Source organism: Hydra vulgaris, chromosome 01 (assembly GCF_038396675.1).
Source record: "Hydra vulgaris chromosome 01, alternate assembly HydraT2T_AEP".
NCBI lineage: Eukaryota > Metazoa > Cnidaria > Hydrozoa > Anthoathecata > Hydridae > Hydra > Hydra vulgaris.
In genome coordinates, this window is record NC_088920.1 from 43,123,315 (window position 1) to 43,151,014 (window position 27,700).

General features: G+C 28.8%; 1 protein-coding gene across 1 annotated transcript; it reads right to left on the minus strand.

Annotated features, from left to right (window-relative positions):
* Nucleotides 1–1,983: 1,983 nt before the first annotated feature.
* LOC100206960 (serine/threonine-protein kinase Chk1) lies at nucleotides 1,984–19,471 on the minus strand. The gene is made up of 14 exons (XM_065788253.1): nucleotides 19,337–19,471; nucleotides 15,732–15,831; nucleotides 15,035–15,158; nucleotides 14,894–14,958; nucleotides 14,677–14,746; nucleotides 14,404–14,510; nucleotides 14,058–14,139; nucleotides 13,865–13,969; nucleotides 13,494–13,575; nucleotides 11,771–11,896; nucleotides 11,481–11,637; nucleotides 11,256–11,387; nucleotides 6,871–6,975; nucleotides 1,984–2,460 (listed from the first exon to the last, which is right to left on the minus strand). Exons 1-14 carry the CDS (start codon nucleotides 19,411–19,413, stop codon nucleotides 2,392–2,394), a joined length of 1,401 nt encoding a protein of 466 aa, XP_065644325.1. The 5' UTR covers nucleotides 19,414–19,471; the 3' UTR covers nucleotides 1,984–2,391.
* Nucleotides 19,472–27,700: the final 8,229 nt, after the last annotated feature.

The window sequence follows — 27,700 nt, forward strand, 5'->3', positions numbered from 1 at the left end:
ATACGCAAAGATCCAACATTTGTGCCCAACAAGCAGTAAAAGTTTTAGAAAATATCAAAAGTCTTTGCAAATCTGAAGAAACTTTGTATTTGAAATATTTATTAACAAATCACAATTAAAGCAAATGCGAACCTTTTTAATTAATGTAGTTTTATCAATATAGTTTTTTAAACATTTTGATGTTTTGTTAATTTTATCAATATAGATTTATTTACGTGATATATATCTTTATTACTTATTTGAACATAACTTATTATTTTGAGACAATGCGGAAAACAATTTACTTCAAATTACATTAAAGAATTTCTAAGCGTATTTGTTACGTGATTAACAGCTTTTGGCTCGGCTTTCTAGTGGGTCATTGCGTGAGTTTTTTTCTTGAAACATTATAATTAAATTAAACTTTTGTAATTATTTACAAAATCAGAATATGACATGCTCATTGAGTTAGTAAAAATATTATACCCCTTACATCCGTTAACGTTCACGGTTAAAGCGCAAAAAAAAAAAAAAAATTACAGTATAAAAAAATTACTGCATAAAAGTATTGAAACTATAAAATTGTATTTTTTGAGATACGTGGCATTACGCGACGATATGTTCTTCATTAAAGTATGGCGATTTAATTAAGAGTTATGTTGAAATAAAAACTAGGCGAGTAAACTTTAAATAAACAAAATCATAATTTGGTAGAAATGTGAAAAGGATAAGAATTTGTATAAGAACTTTCTTTAATTTGAACTGATGACTTCTTTTAATTTAAGCTGTTCTTATATGTAATTCAAAATAATATTTGTGCAATTTTTCGATTCAGAATCTTCTTTTGCTGGGATAAAAGGGGTAAACAAAAATGTAAAAAATAAGGAAACATTTTTGTTCGTAAAACTTTGTTACGAAAAATAAAATAACTGACTTAAAAAAAATAAACTTAATTTTAATTAATCAAAAATCAAAAGTTTAATCATTATGCTTAACTAAAGTTTATGGTTTTAACTGTAAAAAAATCCAAGAACCCTGTTTCATCACTACTCCCGGTTCCATCAACCCTGCACTTATTTTATAGTATATACTTATTATACACGTATATGTATTCGAAATGAATTTATAAATTAAATTACTATGCTACTCTAGTGAATAAAAATTCATTATTGTCCGACAGGTTGGTATTTTTATTTGGGGGGCTTGTAATTTTAAAAGTTGTTGGTTTTAATTTTCACCCCATTTTAAGACGCTTTGCTTTTTGGCGTCGAAACATGCCTGCTTCTACGTTAGAATATCACCACACCGTACCGCACGACTCTGCTTACTGAGCCTTTTAGTAGAAGCAAACTATGAAATTATAATTTACAGGCTCCATAGAAAATCTCTATTAAGTCATTACAAATATAAACACCCTTTATTAAACTATCAAATTTACATTCATTATGGTCAATACATAGCACACTATAATTTAAATCCACCGACTCCATGAACTTCCTTTCGTTCTCACCATCCACATCATATCATAAATTATCCATAGCTAAGCAATGAGATACAACAGATTAATATCCGAACCCCGATTATAACTCCATTATCCATTATATAACTCAAACTCAAAGCGTTATAGATTTATACAGGAAATAATTTTTTTTTACGTTTGTCACGCCAACTGCTATCAGTGAATTTATAAATTACGTTAAGTGGCCCTACGCCAAACAAACCATAAGCTAAAAATTCAGCGATTTGCTCTTTGAGAGTATTATTATATAATTATAAGTTTAAATATCTATATAGCGATCTCAAACTTTTAAAGAGAAGGCTGGTGGCGTCATAGTTTTTTTTACAGCCTGTCTCTGCCTCCTTTTGCGCACTACAACAAAACTTTTTAATTTTTTTTGAGATCCAGAGCCGTGAATTTTTTTCCGACCCAGACCAAAACAAACGGTTTTGCAAGCCTGCCGGAGATAAATATGTAAAAAGATAAATCAAAAACTTTACATTAAATTATTTAAACAGTAAATATATTTCAAAATTAAGAACACAGTTTTACAAACTTTTTTTGTTTTAATCAAAATCATGACAACGTTTTATACAAATTTCACTTCAAAAATTTTTACATAACAAAAGTGTTATAATACACTAATAAAGTTAGCATTTTTTCCAACTTAATAATTTAATAGCCGAATATTTTGCATTATAATAAAGAAATGCTTAGATTTAGGGTCAAAACCTACTGTTTGTTCATTTTTCTATGAAAAAGCATCCAAGGGGCACCAGACAATTTATTAAACAAAGCTCTATTTACAACAGATTTCCGTTTCAGATCCAACGGAACTATTTTCTAAGATAACTTAGCTCATCTTAGTAATCTACAGCTAAGTATTTTCAAAACCTCTGCAAAAAGTCATACATCTAAACAACGTATTGACAGAGCAATCCTTTAATGGTTTTGAATTGTCTTTTGAATTCCAAACCATCACCCTAACAAAAAAAAATAACTAACTATATATATACATACATTAGAGTATATTTTTTTATTAACTTTTTGTAAAATAATTAATTTCCTGTCATAAATCGATGAACTTTTGCTCAAAAGTAATAAAAATGGGTTTTATTCTGATTATTTTTGAAAAAAGGTCACCCACAACACGAAAAAAGGTCACCCACAACACGAAATTTTAAAAATGATATATAAATAGCATTTGCAGGTAGCCTTATGACTTTCTAAAGCCTAGAATTTTTTTAAACCTTATAGAACTTTTTAGAATTTTCTGGACTGTTCTGGATGTTTTTAGAAATCTCTGAAACTTTCTAGAGTTTTCTGGAGTTTTCTAGAAGTTAATGGAAATTAGCTAGATTTAGACAACTTAAGCTGCCTGATTAAACAACATTAACAATTACAGTATCGGACAAAACGAGTGCAACTAAATAATGCTAATTAAGTTTCTTTATATAAAAGTGCTGCATTTTTTCAATTTAGAGAAATAACTATGTAACTGTTTAGAGACAAAGTTCTTCAAGTTTTATTCATCACAAAGTTCATTATTTGTACACGAAAATTAATAAGTTAATCAAAAGTATTAAAAAAAGTTGATTTCCTTCTGGACAAAACAAGTGCAACTCGACAAAATGTTAACCAAGCTGTATTTCGCTATCAATATTTCGTGGCGAATCCTTTGTTGTCGATCACAGCCTTGCATCTTCGACGCATAGATTCGATCAGGTGATTAATGAAACTTTATGGAATCGCTGCCCAGGCCTTTTGGATTTGTTCAAACAGTTGATTCTTATTACAAACACCTTCACGATTAATTCTGCGGTTGACGATCTCCCACAGGTTCTCGATAGGGTTGAGATCCGGAGCAGCCAATCCATTACCGATAGGTGGTTGTCTTGAAACCACTGCTTGACTACTTTTGCAGTGTGTTTCGGATCGTTGTCTTGCTGAAAAACCCATTCTATTGGCATATTCCATTCAGCATGAGGTAACTTAACATCTTTCAGGATATTTTTATACATGAAATGGTCCATTATTCCATCTTTTCGATGTATTGGACCTAGACCGTTAGCAGAAAAACACCCCCAGACCATTACATTGCCTCCACCATGCTTCACGGTCTTATGGCAGTAACGTAAATCGAGGCATTTTCCGGCCAGTCGACATACACAGCAAATGCCATCGCTCCCAATGATGTTGAACTTCGATTCATCACTGAACAGGACAGTTCGCCATTTATGCACATTCCAGTCAATATGAGATGTAGCAAACAGGAGTTTTTTTTTCTGGTTTTTTAGTGAAATCAGCGGTTTCTTTGCAGGGCGTCGAGAAAACAATCCGGCTTCAACAGCACGTCGTCTGATTGTTCGGTATCAGAACATAGTCTTGATACGGTCCTTTTTTTCACGCGATGTTTATCACAAATACTTTTTGTGACATTCCACTTACGTAATCGCCAATAACTTTCTTTCTTAGTTCCAATCCAAGACTGTCGGGAGCCATTTTTGCACTTGAAGTCATAAAAATAATAAAAATAAATAATCACGCCTCTTAAGGCTTACCGTGTTACATTTACCTTGTGATGATACAATAATGCTCTGTGGAACACAACGTCTTGGTTGGATGTGGACTGTATTGATGTAATGAAACACTTGTTGTATTTCACTTCTTGTATTGATGTTCTTCGATAAAACACTTTGATAAAACTCACTTCGATAAACTGTCTTGATAATACTGACTGATTGACTTCCATATACTGACTGAATTACATGTAAATTTACATGTCTCTTATAAAGTAAAATGAACCTGGGTGAACCTGTTCTGGAAGATTCTAGCTTCTTTTCGATGCTTCTGAAAGCTTCTGGATGCGTCTGAATGTTTCTGGATATTTCTGGATGCTACTTGATGCTTCCAGATGCTTCTTCTGGAAACTTCTGGAAGCTTCTGCATGCTTCTGGAAACTTCTGGAAACTTCTGGATACTTCCTTTAATTGTTAAAAAACTTCCGTGACATTGACACGGACCAGACTTAAGAAAATGAAACAAACCAAAAAAGTTGCACTTGTTTTGTCCGCTGCAAAATGGCACTTGTCAACGAAATTCTGCCTGTGTGCTGCCACCTGTCAGCTGATTGCTTATGTCATGGCATGCTATGACTCCAGACTCCTGAACTGTTTGCTGTGGTAGTATAGTTCGCTTTTAAGACATGTAAAATTAGGAACACTTTTTAGGATTGTTCGATGTTGGTTGCAAATGTTTTGTCCAATACATATCCAATATATATTGTACACCCAGATCAAGGGTGCCACAAGTCAAAAATTATGGATATTGAGTTATGAATGTCATTTGATAGTATGTTATGTGTTGTACATGGTGACAAAATACCACAAGTCTAAAACGAATGCTTACAAAATGACAGATACAAATGGCTTTCTTAGTTGGAAAAAATATTAAAAACTTAAAACTTCAACCCTGATTTTCTCAGTTTGACACTTTTTGACTTGTGGCACCCTTGATCTGGGTGTACGATATGAATCTGCATTCGCCAGATGGCAGTCAAATAATATAGAAGTTCAACAGCACATTTATTATTAGTGCCTTTCAGAAATATATTCAAGTATTATCTTCAATCATGTCCTATAAGAAAAGTGTTTCCACTACTGAAAGAAACAAGATGATCTGTAAAAAGAATCTCGTACGATTTTATGAGTCATAAAGGAATAGAAAAACTGTTTCACTAGAAGAACAATCACTGGAAGATAACAGCACAATACTACTCAAAATCGAAATTGTTAGTCTCTATCTGTTCCTTTGAGAAAGAAGTAACAAGTTTATGCCAAAAGAAATTAAATTATCCACATTTATTAATTCAAGCCGTACAGGGAAAACAGGTTTAAGAGCTGAAGACGTACGATAAATGTGTAAAACAAAGAAAAGACGATCCATTGAATGAGGTTTTTGACATGATAAAAAAATATGGCGAATAGCTCTGCAGTAAGGACATAAGATTGTATCATCTTCAGATTCAAAGGACAGTTCGGGTATACAACTGGAAAGGCTGCTAGCTCAAAAACTATCTATCCATCCAAAAGAAAAAAAATGTCCAAGAAGCCATTACTTCAACTACAGTAGCGGCAACAACAACGTCAACTTCCGAACCCGTGTCTTAGGGAGAATATCAAGAGTCTGAAGATTCAGAAGAACAGTCTGCAAGTACCAGCAAGAACTACAGCAAAACCAAAACTGCAACCAAAATTAATGACATGTTCAAAATTATCAACTAGCAAACCAGCAACCATTTGTCGACAGTTATCTCAAGATTAGATCTTATTAAGTTATTTTAGTATGTGTGTGAGAGTTATAAAAAAAAGATGTGAAATGTGCAAAAGATAACTTGTTATTAAGATCTATACAGCTTTTACTTTAAAGTAATAAAGTGACTGCTTTGTTACTCACATGAAAGTAAGCAAACAGTATCGCATGTACCATTGAAGGTTGTGATCTAGATCCAGTGTCAACATCAAATGCGGATTAGTCAGTGCAGAGAAGTCAGCAGTATTTTGGTAACTGAGAGAAAAAATGCAACTAGATTTATTAAGTTGTACAAGAAAGCATTTACTTAATGTGTCTAAACCACTAAATTAAAGCTTACCATGTCATGTAAATCTCAACAAAAAAAAACAGGTACACCATAATATTTGCTATTAATGGTTTCAAAAATTGGAAAAAAACTCATAAGAATTTATTGCTCTAATAACATCTGCTATCACAAAGCATCTGTTGAAATAATGTTTACATAAAATCAATTGCAACTGTTACTACTCAAATAAAATATCAAACCTTCTGATAAATGAAAGAAACTAGAAAAGCTCTAACACTTTTAAATTGGTTGTCAATGATTTTTATTCAAACAGAAAGAACTTGATATTTAAGAAAAGTCAAGAAATGTTAGAAATGTAACAAATTATTCTATAGATTATCTTTATGCATTTTTTTTCAACTTTAAGGAACTTCAACTCTGATGTTATTCTAGATGGTTGATTTTTAAAGAACTTTAATTCTGACGTTATTTTACATGATTGATTTTTAAAGAACTTCAACTCTGACATTATTTCTTATAAATAATTTTTAAAGAACTTCAACGTTATTTTTAATTTTTGATTGATTGATTTTTACTTTAGTCGCATAACTTTCAAACAATCAAAAACAGCTAAGAAACTTTTCTAACAAATTTTGTAGCAAAATACTTTAAAATCTTGAAATTAAAACCCATTTACTTTCATTGTTTATAACTGTTCATTACTTGACTTTTACAATTTGAATTTATCAATTAGTTAATAAGAAAAAGAAAAAAAATTTAAAAGTTAAATATCAAAAAAGAAATAATAACAAACCTTGGATAACCTAAAATCAACAAGTAGTGGACGCTGATTAATTTCTATGAGGTTTGTTAAGTAAGTTAGGGTATGTTTTCTTCTGTCGTGGCTTGTAATTCGAATCTAAATATGTGCAAAAATTATTAGATATAAGATAGGGTGACATAAGCCCCTTTTTGTATACTGAGGTAAATTCAAATAAATACTTAAAATTTTAGTTCATTTTTATGAAAGAAAAGTAAGTTTTGGTCAAATTTAGGGTATTTATAATGTGTTATATGAGAATCTAATTTATTTAACACCTATATTAGTTTTAATGTTAAGATTAGAACAATAGAAAATACTGATAAAAAGCCATGTGGCAAGCGCCATAATGAAGTTAAACCTTTAATACATAGTGCCCCTTTAAATGGAAATTTTTAAATTTAGTTCTGAGCTTAAGCAGACCATTTTTATAAAAAAGGTAAAGTGTCTAGAGCAGTATATGTAGCTTATTTAAAAATATAGGTGTAATCTTGTTACCAACAAATTCTTTTTTACAAAAAGGCTTTTTGAAGTGATCATAACAAGACGTAAGTTTGTCTTTGTTGTTTGTGTTGGTGTCATGTGTTAATAGTGATATTTGAAGGGAAATTTAGTTAAATTTTTATTATTATTATTATCATTAAAGAAATAATTGATTATGCATAATACAATCATATTTTAAAATAGATAGCATTTCACCAACGTTTAAAAAATTTTTTTTTGCTTCTATTTTACTGTGTTATTTATGATAGTAACAACAATGTTGTAACAACAACTTTATAACAACAACAACAATATTGTAACAATAACAACAATGTTGTAACAACAACAACAATGTTGTAACAACAACAACAATGTTGTAACAACAACAACAATGTTGTAACAACAACAACAACAATGTTTTAACAACAACAATGTTGTAACAACAACAACAATATTGTAACAACAACAACGTTGTAACAACAACAACAATTTTATAACAACAACAACAACGTTGTAACAACAACAAACATTGTAACAACAACAACGTTGTAACAACAACAATGTTGATATACAAGAAATATGAGGAGTGCAATAAGAAAAACATAATATTAGTATTCCAAATGCAAATTATATTTGTGTGTAGCTAATAATATATGTTTTCAAGTTTTTTTATGGAGTATAATAAATGTAAGAATTCAATAAATTTTCTCAGATTAAAAAAAAATCCCTAAATACATTACTTTAATTTAAATGGACATTTTTTTCTCCACTAAACCAATTTAAAACATCTGTGAAAAAATTTGTAAAAATAGATTATGGATGAGGCTCCTATGAATTAAAGTGTTAAGTCAAAATGAATAATTTGTAAGCAATAGCGCTTAATAGATGTGGTAGCTTGTAAAGCTTGAAGTTTTAAGTGTAACAAATGTGCAGAGGAAATGTACAAAGCAAATGTGCAAAGCAAATGTGCAAAGCAAATGTTTTTATATGCAAAACTCTCATATAAAAACCTTTATTTAATTGTATGTAAAAGCTCAAAAACTTTTGAATGGTAATGGTAGGGTGAATGGTTGGATGGAAATCTTTCTAGAGGAAGTACCATAATAAAAATAGCTCTGATCTACAAAACAGGTTAATGCCAGGAACATCATCCAGTTGTAAAAAAATTACCTCTTCTATAATCTCAAGTTTTAAACACAATGTTTGTCCTTGGATTCAAAATGTTATATTGGTAACACCTAATGTGGAAAAATGACACATCAAAACATTGAGCAGAAACTTTGCTGACCACAGCACAAAGAAAACTTGTTTTTATTGAGACTGAACAAAAAAAAAATGGTTCATTTTGACTAGTAAGGAAAAATAATTGAATATTGAATAGACAAGAGAGTAGAAAAAGCACTCAAAAAGCCACATATTAAAACAATCTTATAGTACACCTATTTTATGGTACACCAATATATGTGGAATCAATACATACACCAATATATATGGAAGTTTTGTCACTTGCAACTTCTTAATATGAAAATTTTTTTGCCATCGAAATCATTGAAATTTTACAAAATAAACTATATCTAAGCAAGAAGCAATAATTTAACTTCAAGAGTTCTTCTATTGGCATTTGAAATACAGTGCTCAGAATTTGTTCTGATCCCCAACAGGCATGCTGAAGTATGGCTTGTATATTTCACACATTTTTTCTCCTAACTCCATAGAATATTTTTTTGACCTTATTTTTATAAAGTGATTTCACTTGCGGCAAATCATATCAACTTGAAGCAAACAACCTCTTGATGCCATTAAAATTAAATAGTTGCCATTCAAATACGATTTGTTATTCCTTCATTCACCAATAACACAAAAAATGTTGGTTCAAGTCACCTGTGCATTTATATTTGCATGACTTTTTTTGGACAGTTTGAAAATATTCTAGAAAACTCTGAAGTTTCTTGAAAGTTCTAGAAACTTTTGGAGAATTGATTACGTGTTGTTAAGCGTCATTAAAATATACTGTTGATAAAGCTAGTGATTGAAAAGAACGAAGCAAAAAAAATTAATATACTGTTGATAAAGTTGATTGAATAGAATGTTGCAAAAGACATTATTATACTGTTGATAAAGTTGATTGAATAGAACGTTGCAAAAGACATTAATATACTGTTGATAAAGTTGATTGAATTGAACGTTGCAAAAGACATTATTATACTGTTGATAAAGCTGATTGAATAGAACGTTGCAAAAGACATTAAAAATTTGAGAACTAAGACAAAAAAACAAGCAAAAAAACAATCATGATAAGGCTTAACTTTTAAAAGCTAATATAATTGTAAAACTCTGCTACAACAAATGCAGTTGTAAAAGGTGTTATTTAAAATCCAAATATGTCCAAAAGATGATAAGATATCGGAAAAAAAACTACTACAAGCTCAAAGAAATTAAACTGGCAACAAAAATAACAAATAGGCCGGAATTAATTGGTGGAATATTTAGAAGAAAAAAAAAAGAATCAAATTTAAAAATACTTGCAACAAATAATGTGAAAACAGGTATGTGGTAAAATATCACAATACTTTTAACAAAAGATTGTGATATTAACAATTTTAAATTGTTAATATCACAATCTTTTATTTATTGTTATTAATTGTTATTGTCAAAACCTTTGTATTTTAAAATTGAACCACTTTTATAAGAAGAATGTCAAGCAATACCGAACAATAATTGTAAAAAAAATACGTTGTAACAAAAATACTGGGCAATATGTTGTAACAAAAATACGGGACACAGTTGGACAGATGTAACAAAAAAGAAAATAATAAAGTTTGAGAAATACTTGGATATCACCAGAGTTTCTAAAGCAGCTTAAAGGAGTACCTAAAAGAGCAGCAGCATCAATATTTTTCAACATTCTCAACATTTTCAACTTCCAGAGTCTTTTAAAAGAAAATTGAGATATTTTGGTTAAGTACAATACAGCAACAAGCCAAGACTGAGATAATAAAAGAAATGCAAGGTACAGCTGAAAAACATTATTGGAAAATATTTTTTTGATGGCAGAAAAGATTTAAGTAACTATAGATAGCAAATTAATGAGTTGATTAATGATTAATACAATTAATGATGCAGTTGATTCGTCAACAAACTTAATTAATATATAGCTTCCTGTTAACAAACCTAACATTAAATCTAGAAGATGCATTTTTAAAATGCATCTTCTAGAGTGGAAAGAAGTTGCTGAAGAAATGGAACAAAATATTCAAAAACATTCAAAAGAGCTCTGGAGAAACTTGCAGTTGCAATGCAAAAATTACAAGTTTGAGGATCTTATGCCAGAACAATTTTTCTACAGTTATTAAACTTTTAAAAAAAGAGTTTAATGTAGATAACTTTAAGATTGCTGTTTTCACCAAAGTTATCAAGATGGCTGTCTTCACCAATGTTAATATAGGGTCTTGATAAATTATTCTTTCTTTTGTGCTCTAGTTTGGTTATATTATTTGCTTTTTCAAAGTTTTTCAAATGCTTTTTTAATATTTTGCATGGCCCTGTGTTGTAAGATGTTGTGTGAATCAACCGTATTGCCACTTCAAAGCAATAAATGTTAGCGCTCTAAAGGTTTTTACAAACCATTATAAAATTTACATTAAAAAAAAAAAACTAACATTTTTCTTGATTAATATTCCTAATTATTACACAATATTTAAAATCTGTTTTATTTCTTAATTTGGTCCTTGAGCATTAGCATATTTAAATATGTGCATACAAAAACTACTTACTTAATACAAAAGTCTATTAAGCCAATTAAATATGCATGTACACCAACTTTTATGTACCAACCTTTAGCATTTTTTATAACACCATTATATTATTTCCTAAATTTAAATAATTTATAAACCTACTTGATTAAGCGATACAATTTTATATTGAAAAGAAAGTTCCTTGAGAGTTGACGATAATTTCTTAACAGATTCATCCAAAGTTAAGGAAAGATTAAAACGAGTCATGCGCTTTGCAAGATGTGCCATTGGGTTCTAAATTTTATAAAATAATAAAATATTTACTCAAGATATTTAGAAGTCTTAGAAAAATTAGCCTTGTAAGACTAAATGCCATATTTAAAGTACCTGTGAAGAACCAGGTGTTAGAGATATTTGACTAAGTAACATATCCTCAATATTAACTGGTTGAGAATACCAAATGCCTTGTTGTTCTTCCCTAATCTCCTGAAGTTCATAATCTGAAGAAGTGCACGATGGGATCGGTTGAGAGGACGAGTAGTTGCTAGCATAAAATTAGATTTTAGTTTATCAATATAAAACATTATGGCATATGTATTATGACAGCTTTATATATTTGATATATGATTAAAAAATATATATTTCTAATAAGGCAGAAATAAGACAACAAAACATACCTTACTAACTTACTATTTACTGATGGTGAAACAGATCGATCACTTGAGCAATGCTTTTTAAGCGATGAAGTTTCAAAGTTTGTGAGACCATTAAGTGGACTTTTAGTTTTCAATGATCCATAATTTCTAAATAACCAAAATATGTTACCATGCCAACTACAAAATAAATAGATATAAACAATGTATAAAAATAAAATGAATATAAACAATGTATAAATAAGAATTATATTTAGAACTACTTGAATATTATGAGAAATTTTCTGGTATATATATAGTTTTAAAGATAAAGTTTACATAAACTTTAATTTTAGCTGCATATTAATTTCTTTGTTATTAAACTTCGATATTAAAAATATATATTAAATTTTCTGATAATGGATAAAACTGCGAGGAAACCCTTCTTTATTTTTTATTAATTTGAATGAAACAACAAAAAAAAAGTGTAATAAAAAAAAAAAAAACTGAAATATCTTTAGTGACAAATCCAATCGGATTTTGAAACAAGTATGCCAAATTGGGTGCCCAAATTTCAGCTTAAACTCTAGTACTTAACAGTTGATATAATTCTTACATAGGTTCTTTGCTTTAAAGAATACAGATGTTCAACATATGTGAGTATTTGCAAAAAATATTGATTTTATTTTTTATAAATCCATCTTGATATAGTTGAGTTAAATACAGTTCATTAGGAAACAAATTTTGAGATCATAAAAACGAATATTGGTTTTTTTCAATTTAGTAAATACTTTTGTAATTTCTAAAAATTTAATGGATTCGCGTTTGACGATTACAATACAATGGTATTTGCAGAAACCATACAGCATAGAAAGAGGATGTAATCTAACATTATATGCAGAAACTATAAAACATAGAATAAGGATTTAATCCTACATTATAATACATAATACTCCCTATTATCATATATTATCATATATATATTACATTATTTTACTTTAATCTACTTAGTCTTACTTTAAAGCATTGATAATCCAAAACTTACATCTTTAGATAAAATTTCATATCAACCATGCAAAATTACAGTTGATTGGAGACCTGCATATTGAACAAATTCTTTAGATATTTCTCTGAAAAATCCTACTTTAACTGCATCAAATTTTATTAACTTTAACTTCTAGCAGACAATGTCTTTTCTCAATGTTTACATGTTAGCAAAGATTGGATAGTATTAGCATTATACTTTAATTGTAGACATAAGTGGATAAAGGCATTATATATTAAAAATTTTCCCCTTTTTTACAAAGATAAAGGTTTCACACATATAATTACACACTCTTTCACATAAAAATGTGCTAAAATACCATTTGCACAGTAGATAATGGAGTTCTGTTACACATCAACTCACCCACATCATATATTGTGAGTGAAATATTATACAACTATATTGCTCAACGCTTGATTTAAACATGCAATAATTGCATGAGCTACTCCACTAGCTCAAGCAATTAGTGCCACTAAAAGATTAAAAGTTTTTGATTGATAAATTGATTCAATCCCCTGCAATATATGGCTTTCCTGCAATATATGGCAGAGCATTTTTTATAATTAATTGCTCAAACTCTTTTGCAATGCAATATTTAAATAAAAAAACAGCCTTATTAACTTGTGTACATTGTACTGACTTGTCTAAATGTGTACATTGTCAAACATGTGTGAAACTATGGACACTAAACTTAAAAAAAAAAAGATAGAAAAGGAAACATACCCATTAAACCATTTATCTTTTTTAATTTCAGCTATAGTGTATCTTTTTGATGGAACAGGATGCAGTAGTTTCTTTAAAAAACCTATAAGTAAGAAATGCTTTTTTTCTATGATATTATTTTTTTTCTTGATAAAAATATTATTTTTATTTCTTATTATATTTAAATTCAAAATGTTACATTCTTTTTCTTAATGTAACAAATAATTTAAATTTAAAAATCAACCACTAATTTTTTTAACTGATAAAAAATTCAGTTAAACAAAGTTATGACAATCATTTGTTTTTTAGTGAGTAAATTTTTTTTTTTTTTATCAAATTTAGTAAAATAGTGATTCACTAAAAATTAATTTAATAACAAAGTGAAAATTAACCAATAGAAGTAGTATTTAATTTGTTCCATGGTGTGTGAATTAGCTTTGAGTGTGACCAGTCCAGATATTCTTTACAACTTTCTATTGGTTCATCCCATGGCAATTCTTAAAAAAAAAACCTGATATATTATCAATAACCTTTGGATTTTTTTACTTTTAAAAATGTCTGTCAACTCTATATAAAATTATTAACCTCCGGCAAGCATAGCTGTAAGGACAATACCACATGACCAAATATCTGCAGGTTCAGCTTTATACTCCTTTTTCTGTAACACCTTTTTGTATAAATTATATATATATATATATATATATATATATATATATATATATATATATATATATATATATATATATATATATATATATATATATATATATATATGTATATATATATATATATGTATATATATATTTATACAACAATTGCAATTATAAATTTATATTCAATATTGCAACAAATTTTATTTATAATATAATATTATAGCAATTAAATTTTGAATACGACATTGATTTAATAAAATTGTCAAGAACTATATTACTTCAGGTGCAACATAGGGCGGTGTCCCACAACACCTTTCTAAAAGGCGCTCAACATCTTTGTAACGGAAAACAGTAGATAAACCAAAATCTGTAATTTTTAAATTGCCTAATACAAATTAGAAAAAAAAAATTATTATACATTGTTTTAAAATATCAAATCTTTACTATTTCAAATTTTAATTTTATTCTTAAAAAGGAAATCATAGAATGTCAGTGTAATAACAGCACCTGAGAGCTGTGCCAACTTGAATCACACAACAAAAAACCCATACCATCCACATCCAAGAGAATATTTTCAGGCTTGATATCACGATGAGTTACTCCTTTGGAATGAATATACTCCTAAATTATATGAAAAAAAAAGATTGAACAAAATGGTCTGAGTTTAAAAAAAAAACCACTTTAAAGAAATAATATATTTAATCATTTATACAAGAACCAATTATGCACCATAATTTAAAATAGCTTCATAAATATCTAATATCCTACTAGTCCATTTATAAGCTGCTTGAAATATCTACATGCTTGTGGAATGGGCATTCCAACATCCGGTTCTAATAAACATATTTATCATAAAGATTTTTGCATTATTTTAAATATTGTCTATAAAGCCTTAAAATGCTAAAATACCTATTCTATCGAACAGCTCACCACCTGCTGCATATTCAAGGAACAAATATACTCTATCTTTTTCTGTGCGTTGACCATAAAACTTTATAATATGAGAATGCTGCAGCATTTTATGAATACAAACCTATAATAAAAATTCATTTTACATGTATTTTACAATGTACATGAAAAATGGAAGAAAAAAAACAAAAACAAAAAAAAAAGGAATATCAAGAAGTAGATGGGTAAACTCCAAAAACAGCAGAGGGTTAAACTTCTAGTAGAAATTTTGGTCTCAAAAAGATTATGAGTTGCAATCCTGAATTTTTTTTCTGCCATACCTATTTGACATCTCTGTTCTACAGAACACCTTTGCTTTGTCTCAAGAAAATATAACTTTCTACTATTAGTTAATTATCTATCACCAGTAGAGCTTAAACATTGAAACAAAATCATAAAGTGTGGGAAAACCTTTATTTAGGAATATATAAACTTTTAGCCTTTACCAAGTTAGCTTATGAAAATAAAATCTTTCTAATTTTAGTATCTTGAGATTTTTAAGCCACATCTGTACAAGCTAAAGGTTTAAATTGTACATATTTGGGTGTTATTATTGTTTCATCCTTGTGTTTTAAATTTATATTTTATATTTAAGAATTAATTGTAAATATAATTTGTTTTATGATTTTTTGTTTATTATTATCTTTAAATACTATACCTCTTTCTTAAGACAGTCCTTGTTTCCAGCTAATTTATCAGCATTAACTATTTTCACTGCAACAGCTTCTTGTGTCTTTCTATTTATTGCAAGTCGAACCCTTGATTGAAAAATCAAAACTTTAGCATTTCCATTATATATTTATATCTACCTCTCTCTCCTCTCTCTCTCTCTTTATATATATATACATATATATATATATATATATATATATATATATATATATATATATATATATATATATATATATATATATATAAATATATATAAATATATATATATATATATTTATATATATATATATATATATATATATATATATATATATATATATATATATATATATATATATATATATATATATATATATATATATATATAAAAGATGAAGTTTATAAAGCAAGATAACAATTAACAGACAACTTGAAAGATTGCAAATTATATTTATCAGGAAAACAAGATAAAGGGAGCAAATTTCAAAAACATCAGTTCTTTGAAGTTCAAGGACAAAAATTAGACAAATAAGAGTTTTTTGAGCACTTAGGAACAGTCACAGTAAAAGGATGCGACTTAGTTTAATGACAATATATATATCAAAATCTTAACGAATGATAAAATAATAAAAGAATAGTTCAAACTACATAGTTTTTTTCATTTTAAGGCGATCGATTTAAAAGTTTAAAATTGATAATTTTTCCAATTTAAATCAAAGTCCAAATTAATGCTCTTTGTGTTTAAAAAAAAATAATTTTTGGCATAAACAAATCAAAGTTATATTTAAAAATAGAAAAGCTCTGAAAATACTTTTTTTGTTTTTAAAAATACCTTTACAGATTATTAAAAATTCTACAAATTCCAAAATTTAATTGATATTTTATTTTTGCAGTTAAAACTTTCTTGTTAATTTCAAAACCTCTTTGAATACTTATTGTGTATATTACAGTATTTTTTAAGTCTATGTGTATTATATAGTGTAATTACGTACTATGTATGTAATGTACCGTACTAACGTACTCTTTCGTACATACTCTAGAATGAATAGAATGTCACATTTTTAAATACTTCTTTATTTGCACATATATTTTTATTTATTCAGACTAACATACATTTCTACTGTGTATTCATGTATGTCGTACATGAATACAAAGTATGAAAGTATTTTGTTGATTTTTAGTATTGATGTAAACAGGAAACAAAAGTTCTTTTAAAATTACTAGACTTAAAATAGAAAAAATGGAATCAAGATTTTCACAATATCTAAGTGGAAGTAAGAATATTAATCCTACAGAAGAGCTAACTCTTAGAGATACATTGGGGAAGAGTCTGTTAATACAACACTGATCATCAAGGTCATATTTTAAAAATCCTGAAAAAAATATTTTGCATAAATATCTGGAAAATATTTGGAATATATTTTTTAGAAATATCTGCAATTAATCTGGATTTTGTGTAAATAAAAATCCAACAAATGGATTTTGTGTAATTAAAATCATCTTATGTGTTTGAAAATGCTTTTATTGATATGTAAGCTTTGTTTAATAAAAACTTATTTGTAAAAAATTTTTTAGTTCTAATTTTATCACATTGGATTTTTATAAAAATAATGTTTTTGTAAAAATGCAATGTGAGTATTAAAATGATACTGTAAAGTAAAAAAAAATTTTCTATGAGTTGTAGGTCATACCATAGATCATTTATAGATCGAACTAGAGATCAATTGCAATCATTAGTACATATAATAAGACTTCTACTTAAGTATTTAAATTGAAAGGATTTTTCTTAAGGATTCAAATTGGAAGATATTTATCCTACTTAATAGAAATCCAAACTTTGTCTCACTAACTTTGATATTTTTCAGTAACAAATTTTTTTAATGAGTTCTTGATGAATTCAGGCGTTCATCATTAAATAATTTAAAAACTTTTTGTTATAGTTATACAGTAGTTATACAGGGGGTATTGATTTACAGGGGGTTATTGACTTAGAATACTTTTAAACAAAATAGTAAAATATATTAATTGCAATATTTTACTTGAACTTTTTTTATTTAAACTAGATAATTTAGACAGTTATCATTTTAACATATAACCAAATAAAACTATTTCAACATGATGCAGCTGATGATTCCAACGTGATCCAACATGATGCAGCTGTTACTTGCTTCTAAACAGCACATTAAACATCTTTTTAAAACAATATGTTAAACATTTGCACTTTTTTGTGATTTTCATTGAATTTGAAGTGAAATAATCTTTTTTGTTTATTAACTAATTGAAAGTCATTATTTGTATGTGCGTACAAATAATAATTTCATTTTTTAGCTGTTTAGTATTTAAATAAAAGCTTCATATTTAGAATTTAACTAAAATGCTTGTTTTGCTGTTTTTTATTTTGAACTTTTATTAAGAAATTTAATAAGACATTCCATTGGTTCTTTTTATATTATTATTAAAACATGTTTTTATTTTATTTGAAATAGAAAAAATCAAGTTTTAAAAGTTAGCGAAAAATTGCTGACCTCAGTGTCTGAGGTCAGTAATTGAACTCAGACATTGAAGTCAGTGCTGACCTCAGACACTGATGTCAGCACTGACCTTATTGTCACAAATTGAGTGCTCAATGCTGTCTGTACAAAATAGAGTGTTCAATGTTCTTTAGAAAATCTTATCTGATGAGTCTTAATTGGGACAACTGAATAAGGGCAAATTTCATAAGTGCAAACTGGCATAAGTTCAAATAGCGTAAGTGGAAACTGGCGTAAGTGCAAACTTGCATAAGTGCAAACTGGCAAAAAAAAGTGTGGAGCTTTTTCAAAAACTGGCACAAGTGCGAACTGGCATAAGTGCAAACTAACATAAGTGCATTAAAAGAATTTGCAAACATTGGCATAAGTGGGAACTGTCATAGGTGGGAATCAGTTGCAAAAACTGGAATAAGTACGAATCAACATAAGTGCAAATTGGCATAAGTGCGCCGAACAACTTACAAACATTGGTATAAGTGCAAATTGGCATAAGTGCAAAGCAGTTACAAAAACTGGCATAGGTGCGAACTGGCATAAGTGCACAGAACAAACATAAAAACATTGGCATAAGTGCGCCAAATAAATTGGAAAACATTGACATAAGTGCGAATTGGCATAAGTGTGAACTGTCATAAGTGCGAAGGAGTTACAAAAACTGGCATAAGTGTAAACTGGCATAATTGCAAATTGGCATAAGTGCACCGAATAAAATTGCAAATATTAACATAAGTGCAAATTGGCATTTTACACTAATGCCAATGTTTGCAAATTTATGTGGCACATTGATGTCAGTTTGAACTTGTGCCAATTCGCACTTATGCACTTATTCAGCCTCTCAGCTTAATATATATATATAAAATATAAAACAAGATATTTAAATTAAAGAGCACTATGTTTTGGATACCAACATTATACAAGTATGTTTGCACCTACATAAGTATATTAATGCACCCTTTCCAAGATTTTCATTACAACCTTAATCTTCAACAAATGATTGAAATTAAAATACTGTCACAGTTATCTTAAAAATATCTAATAGACTAAATTTAAAAATATAAAAACAACACAAATTAAAGCATACTCTCCATAAGCACCTTCTCCAAGTGTCTCAACAAAATCCCAACCTTCAACAAATGGCTCAAATACTGTACCTGCCATATTATTAGTGTCTATAAGAAAGTAGTTTTAAAGCAAATAAATGCCTAAAATCAAATCTATAAAAATAACAGAAAATTTGAACTATAATTATATATATATATATATATATATATATATATATATATATATATATATATATGTATATATATATATATACATATATATATATATATATATATATATATATATATATATATATATATATATATATATATATATATATATATATATATATATATATATATATACTAATAATATAAACATATTTTTTATATTGGCTAGCTCACTTTTTTTATTGGGTTTAAACCAGCCTCTTGATTTAAACCCAATAAAAAAACTTCGGTTTAAATTGGAGAAAGAACTGCAAGATTGTAAGGAAAAAAATTAAGATGAACTGTTTTAAATTAAAAATATTTAATTATGGATTAAACAATATAATGTCATGCCTTTTTTTTTTCTTCACACAATTGTTTAAAATAATTACTTATATTAGATAAAAAAAAACAATTTTCATTGCTTTGTGTGTGTGTGTGTGTGTGTGTGTGTGTGTGTGTGTGTGTGTGTGTGTGTGTGTGTGTGTGTGTGTGTGTGTGTGTGTGTGTGTGTGTGTGTGTGTGTGTGTGTGTGTGTGTTATATATATAATATAATATCATCGATAAAGATAAATACAATATAAAAATATTAAATTGTTTTATATATTTATGTTAGTATTGCCAAGGTAACATTTGCGATTTAAAATGCTAATTAATATACTTTACAACAATTTTTGTAATATTTTAACCCTAGTCATATTTAATAACTGGGATAGGTATGTAAAAATTTTCATTAACTTAAAAAGGAAAAAAAAATATTATAGACTCTTTTCTTCTTAATGTAAATAGTTACAACAAATGTGCATGTGTTTTGATGTTCGTTTGCTGAATCAGCATAACTTTACTATAACAAAAATATCCCCAGATCCGCAAATAAAATTCGTAAAATTGTTTGAAAAAAATTCTTTTCCTTTTTGTCCCGCCGATGTTGGGATATTTTTGGATTTTTATATTTTTGTACATTTATAATTATCCAAGTTGAATGCTTTTTCGCGTCAATAATAACGCGAAAAACCGTTTAACTCGGATAATAATAAAATTTGTATTTAAAAAGTATATAAGTTTTTTTGTTTTGTTTTTTAAATATATTTCGCTGTTCATATAAAAATAAAATAATAAAATTACAATGAAACTTTTACGTTACACGAAGAATATATATAAAACAGACAGGGGCTCAAAGAAGATACGTGTGACTGGTGTCACCACAATCTTTTCATAAAGCACCTTTACAAGCCCACATGGCTATGGTAAATTATTTAATAAAATATTTTTTCTGAAAAGTACTATGTGAAGAATAAAAACTCATATATGCATACATACTCATATACATATATATATATATATATATATATATATATATATATATATATATATATATATATATATATATATATATATATATATATATATATATATATATATATATATATCTTCTATATATATAAAGGGCAATGTGTGTGTGTGTGTTTGTTTGTTTGTTTGTTCTCTATAGAAATCCAAACCGCCGGACCGATCTCGATGAAATTTGGCATGGGGGTAGTCCTCGAGGGGGAGAAGGTTCTTAGCTGGGTTTTGACCCCGTACCCCGATCCCCGGGGTCAAGGGGGCCCAAAAATGGGTCCCCCTGACCCTGGGGTCAGGGGGGACCATTTTTTGGGCCGATTTTTTAGGCCCATTTTTGGGCCCATTTTTGTGTACAGATATCAGGTAAGCCAGTTTAAATATTGGCCCGGGCAACGCCGGGTAACTCCAGCTATATATATAAAGGGCAATGTGTGTTTGTGTGTGTTTGTTTGTTTGTCTTCTCTTCTATATATATAAAGGGCAATGTGTGTGTGTGTTTGTTTGTTTGTTCTGTATAGAAATCCAAACCGCCCGACCGATCTCGATGAAATTTGGCATGGGGGTAGTCCTCGAGGAGGAGAAGGTTCTTAGCTGGGTTTTGACCCCGTACCCCAACCCCCGGGGTCAAGGGGGCCCAAAAATGGGCCCCCTGACCCCGGGATCAGAGGGGACCATTTTTTGGGACCATTTTTGTGTACAGATATCAGGTAAGCCAGTTTAAATATTGGCCCGGGCAACGCCGGGTAACTCATGCTAGTATATATATATATATATATATATATATATATATATATATATATATATATATATATATATATATATACACACATAAACACACATATCCAAATATACATCATATAATATATACACATCATATATATATACACATCATACACATAAACATCAAATACATATACACATAAACACACACACATATATACAAAAATACTTTCATATATGTCAGAAATTAAGGAGATGCAATTTCATTTGTGGTTTGAAAGTGCTTTTCAAATTTTTTATATTGTTATTTTAACTGATTTCATAATGACGGGCTTTGTCTAATAATTGAGAATTTTGGCACTTGCGATTTTACTCTGCTCAAGTGATAGCTATGGTTGGTATTTGACCGAAGATTGTATTTTTGTGAAAACGCCGATGTAAAAATATAAGAAAATGCTTTTGGCAGCAAGTTATTCTTATAATTATAGATAAATATTAATATTTAAAGCGAATTAAGTTTTGATATATTTAGGACATTCATGTATTTCATTACAGGGAAGGGTTTTCTAATCTCTTTATATAGTTAACTGCTTTACATGCGTGGTTTTGAAGGCTCTGTAATTTTATTAATTTAGTTTTGTGTGTGTTAGCCCAAATAACATTAGCGTAGGAGAGATGGCAATGAACAAGACTGAAGTAAAGCATTTTGCGAGATTTATAATCAAGAAAGGCCCTTGATTTATACAATACACTTAAAGCAGAAGACATTTTTGCTCCAATGATACCAATATGTTTTTTCCAAGATAGGTTCTCATCAAATATTAATTTCAAAAACCTTGTATTTACTCGATTTAGTTCATTTTTATTGATTGACAGTTTTGGCAATTTTAACGCAAAATTATTCGATTGTCTTATTTTATGGAAGAGAGTAAAACTTGTTTTTTCACAATTTAATGATGACTAAATAGCTATAAACCATTGGTTAAAGCTTTCTAGTTCAATGTTCATCGTTTCGAACAACATTTTTACATCAGAATTGTTGTAGAATAAATTTGTATCGTCTGCATACATAATTTTTTGATGATATATAATGTGGGAAAATTGTGGTAAGAGTAAGACTTCAGAGTCCGTTTGAGAAAAGGCCGTTTGAGAAAAGACCGTCTAATGAGGGGGCCTGAGCAAAAAAAAGCGCGAGACGGCCTGAGCAAAAAAATGTTAGGAATTTTAATTTGTTGAATAAAAAAATGTTAGGAATTTTAATGGGATTTTAATTTGTTTAATGAAGCGTGTCGAAAAGTATATAAAGAGTAAAAAAATGAAATAGGTTCATAATAAATGGAAGCGAAAAACAAATCGTTACAACAATTTCAAACTCCAACGACAGTGGCAGTAGTTCAACCTTACAAACCTGATCCTCCAATAGATAATGGTGGTACGCACGACTCGCATGGGAATCGTATTCGATATTTTGAAGTGTATTAATAAAGAAAAAGTAGTGTCAATATTAGCACTTTCGAGCTTGTTTATTGTTATTGTAGTGGGAGGATATTTATTTGGAGCGTTATTGGCCGCTTTTATATTACTTGGAACAATGTTGGGATTATATATTTGTAATAAAATAATAAAAACTGAATTGTAAATTTTTATATATTATATATTATAAATATTATTTTCCAATTCTATTAATTCCGTAAGAAATTCCACCAGAGAAAGCTCCACCCAAAACAGCTTTACCAATGGTAGGTAGAAGAGCGCTAGTAAAGGAAGGTAAAACGACTTTAGGTACCATTCCTAAAAGAGGTCCTAAAAATTTTCCACGCATTCGTCTTGTTATATGTCTTCTTAAATTCGTCTTGTTATATGTCTTCTGTTATATGTCTTCTTTTCTACCTGCGCCTTTTTAACGGAGGTAAATAAACCCTTCCTCTTCCTCTTTTTCTATGCATTACGACATTACAGACCTCAAGTCTGTTAAAGTAAATTTATATTGTAAAGTCGTGTTTATTTCTGATCTGATCAAATTTAGTTTTTTGCATTTGTTTCTTTTAAGCTACATACCAAGGGTAAACTTTAAATTTTCTTAAAGTGTTTGCTAAATCTCCCCCTCGTAAATTTCTTCGTCTTCTTAATCGTTTTCTACCAGCGCCTTTAAAAGGAGGTAAATAAACTCTTCCCCTCCCTCTTTTTTTACATGAACTTTTTTTATTTTACAAGCAGTGCAACAAAATTTTTTACGCATTGCGTTGCTTTTGAAGATAATCTAAAGCGTAGCTTCCTACGTTTAATTTTAGTAAACGTTTAGCAAAATTTTTAACTTTGGTAAAAAACTTTCCTTTCCCTCTATGATGTCGTGCGCTACCTCTATAATGTCGACGACGGTTACCGCTTCTTCTTGTACGCCTGCGAGCCATTAACTTCCCAAATTGACAGTGACTTCTGTAACATTTTCTACATTGGTGACAACTTGTTCGTAGTAAGCAATACGTAGTAAAGTATACATTTCGTCTTTTTTACTGTTGAGATATAAAGATTTTTCCAAGGGTAAACTGGGTTTGAGTCTATACGTATTGCAATAAATCATTGGGTTTTTAATAGCCACTCCCATATTGGCAAGCGCTGTTACGTCGGCGTCTGTAATAGGTCGTACCCATTCTAATAGTTGATTCATATCATTTTCAATATAAAGTTCTAATCTAATTTGTTTATTTTTTCCAAAATATTCTTTCATTTGAAAAACTTCACACAATAAACTCAAAGGTACTCTAAATTTACAACCTTTTTCTCCAGTCATGAAAGCATTATATCTATCTCTTAGCGCTGTTTGATAACCAGCAGGAGCAGGAGCAGCTCCGCTTGCTGTGTTGAGAGGACGAATCTTGCTGTGTTGAGAGGGTTTGTGAGATTTTCACTGTTTTCTGTTAAACCTAAATTAGGATTAATCATCAATTCTCTAAAAGGTTTCATATAACTTTTTTTAATCAGCATTGATCTAAAACGATCATAAGAACGATTAATGATAGCGTTGTTTGCACAAGTAGTAGTATTTTTTTGACAATTGGGATGAAATTTGATATTTTTAAATAAAGCATGAATAAAGTTGTTGCAAAGACACACTTTTTTTACTAAATCATCGTCTGTTGTAGGTGTAAATCTTGTTTGCGAGCTCAAATTTTTATAAAGAAATAAATCAAAATCCAAATACCAATCTTGTGGATACGTCCATTCGTTAAGTATAGTGGTAAAAGAAATTAAATTAGCCATGTCGGAAGTAAGATCATAAGAAAATTTTTGATTATTAACAGCAATTACTTCATCTTTAGCTTGAGCTTTTTGAAAACCAGGATATTTTTCATTTAATATAGCTTTATATTCTGCGCTAATATTACCACTTGTTACTTCTTGCAATAAACGTTTTTCGTGGTCGGCTTGTGCCAAAACATCTTCAATAGTAACATATCCGTTTGTATTGGGTGTATAACGATTGCCGTCACCATCTCTCATATATTTAGCTAATGAACCCATTTTTGTTAAAAAAAATAAAAAAAAATTTTTCTATTTATTCATCTTCTGATTCTGAAGTGCTTTTTTTAAATGGTATTTTTTTTATTTTTAACGTCTTTTAAAGAACGAGTGTAACCAAGTTCAATTAAACTTTTTTTAATCAATTTTTTTTCTTTTTTACGTTATTCTGCATGAGTGGACTTGATAAAATGGCTCTTTGTTGAATAATACAGTTTCTAAATAAACCGTTTATTTTGTCGACTGCATTGACTTCTTGAAAGCATTGTGAACAAATGTGTAAAGGAGTTGATTTCATTTTAGGTTTTTTTTCAACAATTTCTTCTTCTGAACTTTCGGTTTCAGGTTCTGAATATTTTCGTTTTTTAGGTTTGGGTTTGATTTGTACATTTTTTTCATTTTCTTGGAAGGTTTTTCGTCTTGTATTTCTTCTTTTTTATTTTTTATTTTTTTGATTTCGTCCAATTCGGATTTCATGTTTAGTAATTCAGATTTAGTAGAATATTGAGTAAGTTGATTTTGTAATTGTTGCATATAATTTTTAATTTGATTCAATTGATCTTTAGGATTTATTTTTGATTCTTGCATCATTTTTTCTTCTAAATTGACTAAATTTTTATGATATCTTCCTTTAGCACAAAAGAGACTCATTTTTTTGTAAAATAGAGAGAGAAAAAAATAACAACTTTTTTTTTTCTTTTTATATTTTCATAATAAAAATCATCATAATAAAAAATAAAAGACGTTATTTTATACTAATCAAACTAGTTAATTGTAAAACGGAACCATTTGAATCTTTAACGTAGGATTAAAAAAAACGGTAGAACTAAGATTACTAAAGGTGAGCGGTTTAGATTTTGAATTGAGAAAAGACCATCTTGTTTGTTTCCAATCGTCTACATCGTTGATATCAAAGGTGGATAATTGTCCTTGAATAGAAGTATTACGATCTTTTGTAAAATCAGTATTGGTGGTGACTTGAGTAGAATTAGTATAGTCTAATAAGTTGAAAAAAGCAACAATTCCAGGAACATAAATTTTGTTCATATACATTCTACATTGCACAGCTTGATCACATTTAACAAAAATGTAAGTGTCTGTAGTTGAAGGAAAATTGGAAACGGTGTTATTAAAGTTACTAATTTGAACGAGAGCACATTTTAAAAAAGCTAGTCTTTTTTTTTGAATTTTAAAATCTAGTGACATGGCGTTGGTCATATTTTGATCGACTTGCATAATAAAAGGATTGATTTGTTGAGTTAAACTATATTGATCTCTTTGTAAAAGTAAAGTATAAGGTATAGGATTGTTTCCAACAGGTTGATACATTTTTAAAATGATATTTTTTAAAGGTAAACTGTCTGTCCAAGTTTGTACAATAGTACCATCGCTCTTTTTTTGATAAATGAATTGCCCATTAAGCGAAGTGCAATAAAATATTAATTCTGTTGGATTATTTCCTTGTAATATAGCTTTGACACTATTTAACCATGTTTTATGACTTGGTGTAGTAGCTCTTTCGAAACTAGTTGTAGTGACAAGAGGTACTTTGATGGTATTTGAAAAAATAGGTTTACTTTGTTCGCAATATTTTAAAACTTCAATAAAAGTTTCTGCGCTATATTTAGCGATTAAAGAGCTATCGGATGTCCATATTTTATAAATGTCATCAGGTAAGTTTGAAGGTAATACTTGAAAGGGAGTGCCTTTCATTTCGGGAGTACCGAAATGAAAGGCACTCCCTTTCAAGTATTACCTTCAAACTTACCTGACTCCTATTACAGACTATGATACCAGTTATACATGGATTAATGTTCCAATAGGAACATTAATCCATGTATAACTGGTATCATAGTCTGAATAGGAGTTACTTTTCATTTCAGAATAGGCGTTACTTTTCATAAGTAATGTGCTCAATTTAATGGGTGATAATTTTCTTTGGAAGGATGGTAAAGAAAAAAAAGTATAATAATTTGAAGTTCCGTCTATAGGATCAGGAATGCATGAAGGCACACCCTTTGCTTTATTTGTAAGATATTTACTAAACATGTTAAAATCGGACCCTGCATAAGTATGATCGTCAAAAGTCAAGTTATTTAAATTGAGATTGAGTAAATTGTTTGTCATGTTTCAACTTTCGGTAAAAACATCCATCATTTTTAATTCTCTTTCAGGCCATATGACTTGATCTACGTTAAAAAAAGGTAAAGGTAAAGAAGCTAACGGTATATTTTTTAAAGTATAACGATAATATTTTCTTTTGGATGTGAGAGAAAAATAAATTTGATAAAAACTTGTTAATAATTCTGTAGGTTCTACGCCTAAATCAGCTGCTGTAACATAGATAAGTTTTGTACCAAATCCAGTTGGAAAAGCAGTTGTAAAAGCAGCTTTGATAATATCTACAAATTGTGGTAGTTTTATTTTTTCATTGGTATAAACTCCAGGATAAAGTGGGTTTTTAGTGTCGACATAATCGTTCCAAATTTTCCATAAAGATTGAATACGAAGATTGACATTATAAGGTGTGTTGAAATCGTTAAGATTAGTTTCTACGTTATATAGGTTGCCTTCAAAGGGTATTGTGTGGGTGTTGGTTATTATTTTTAAT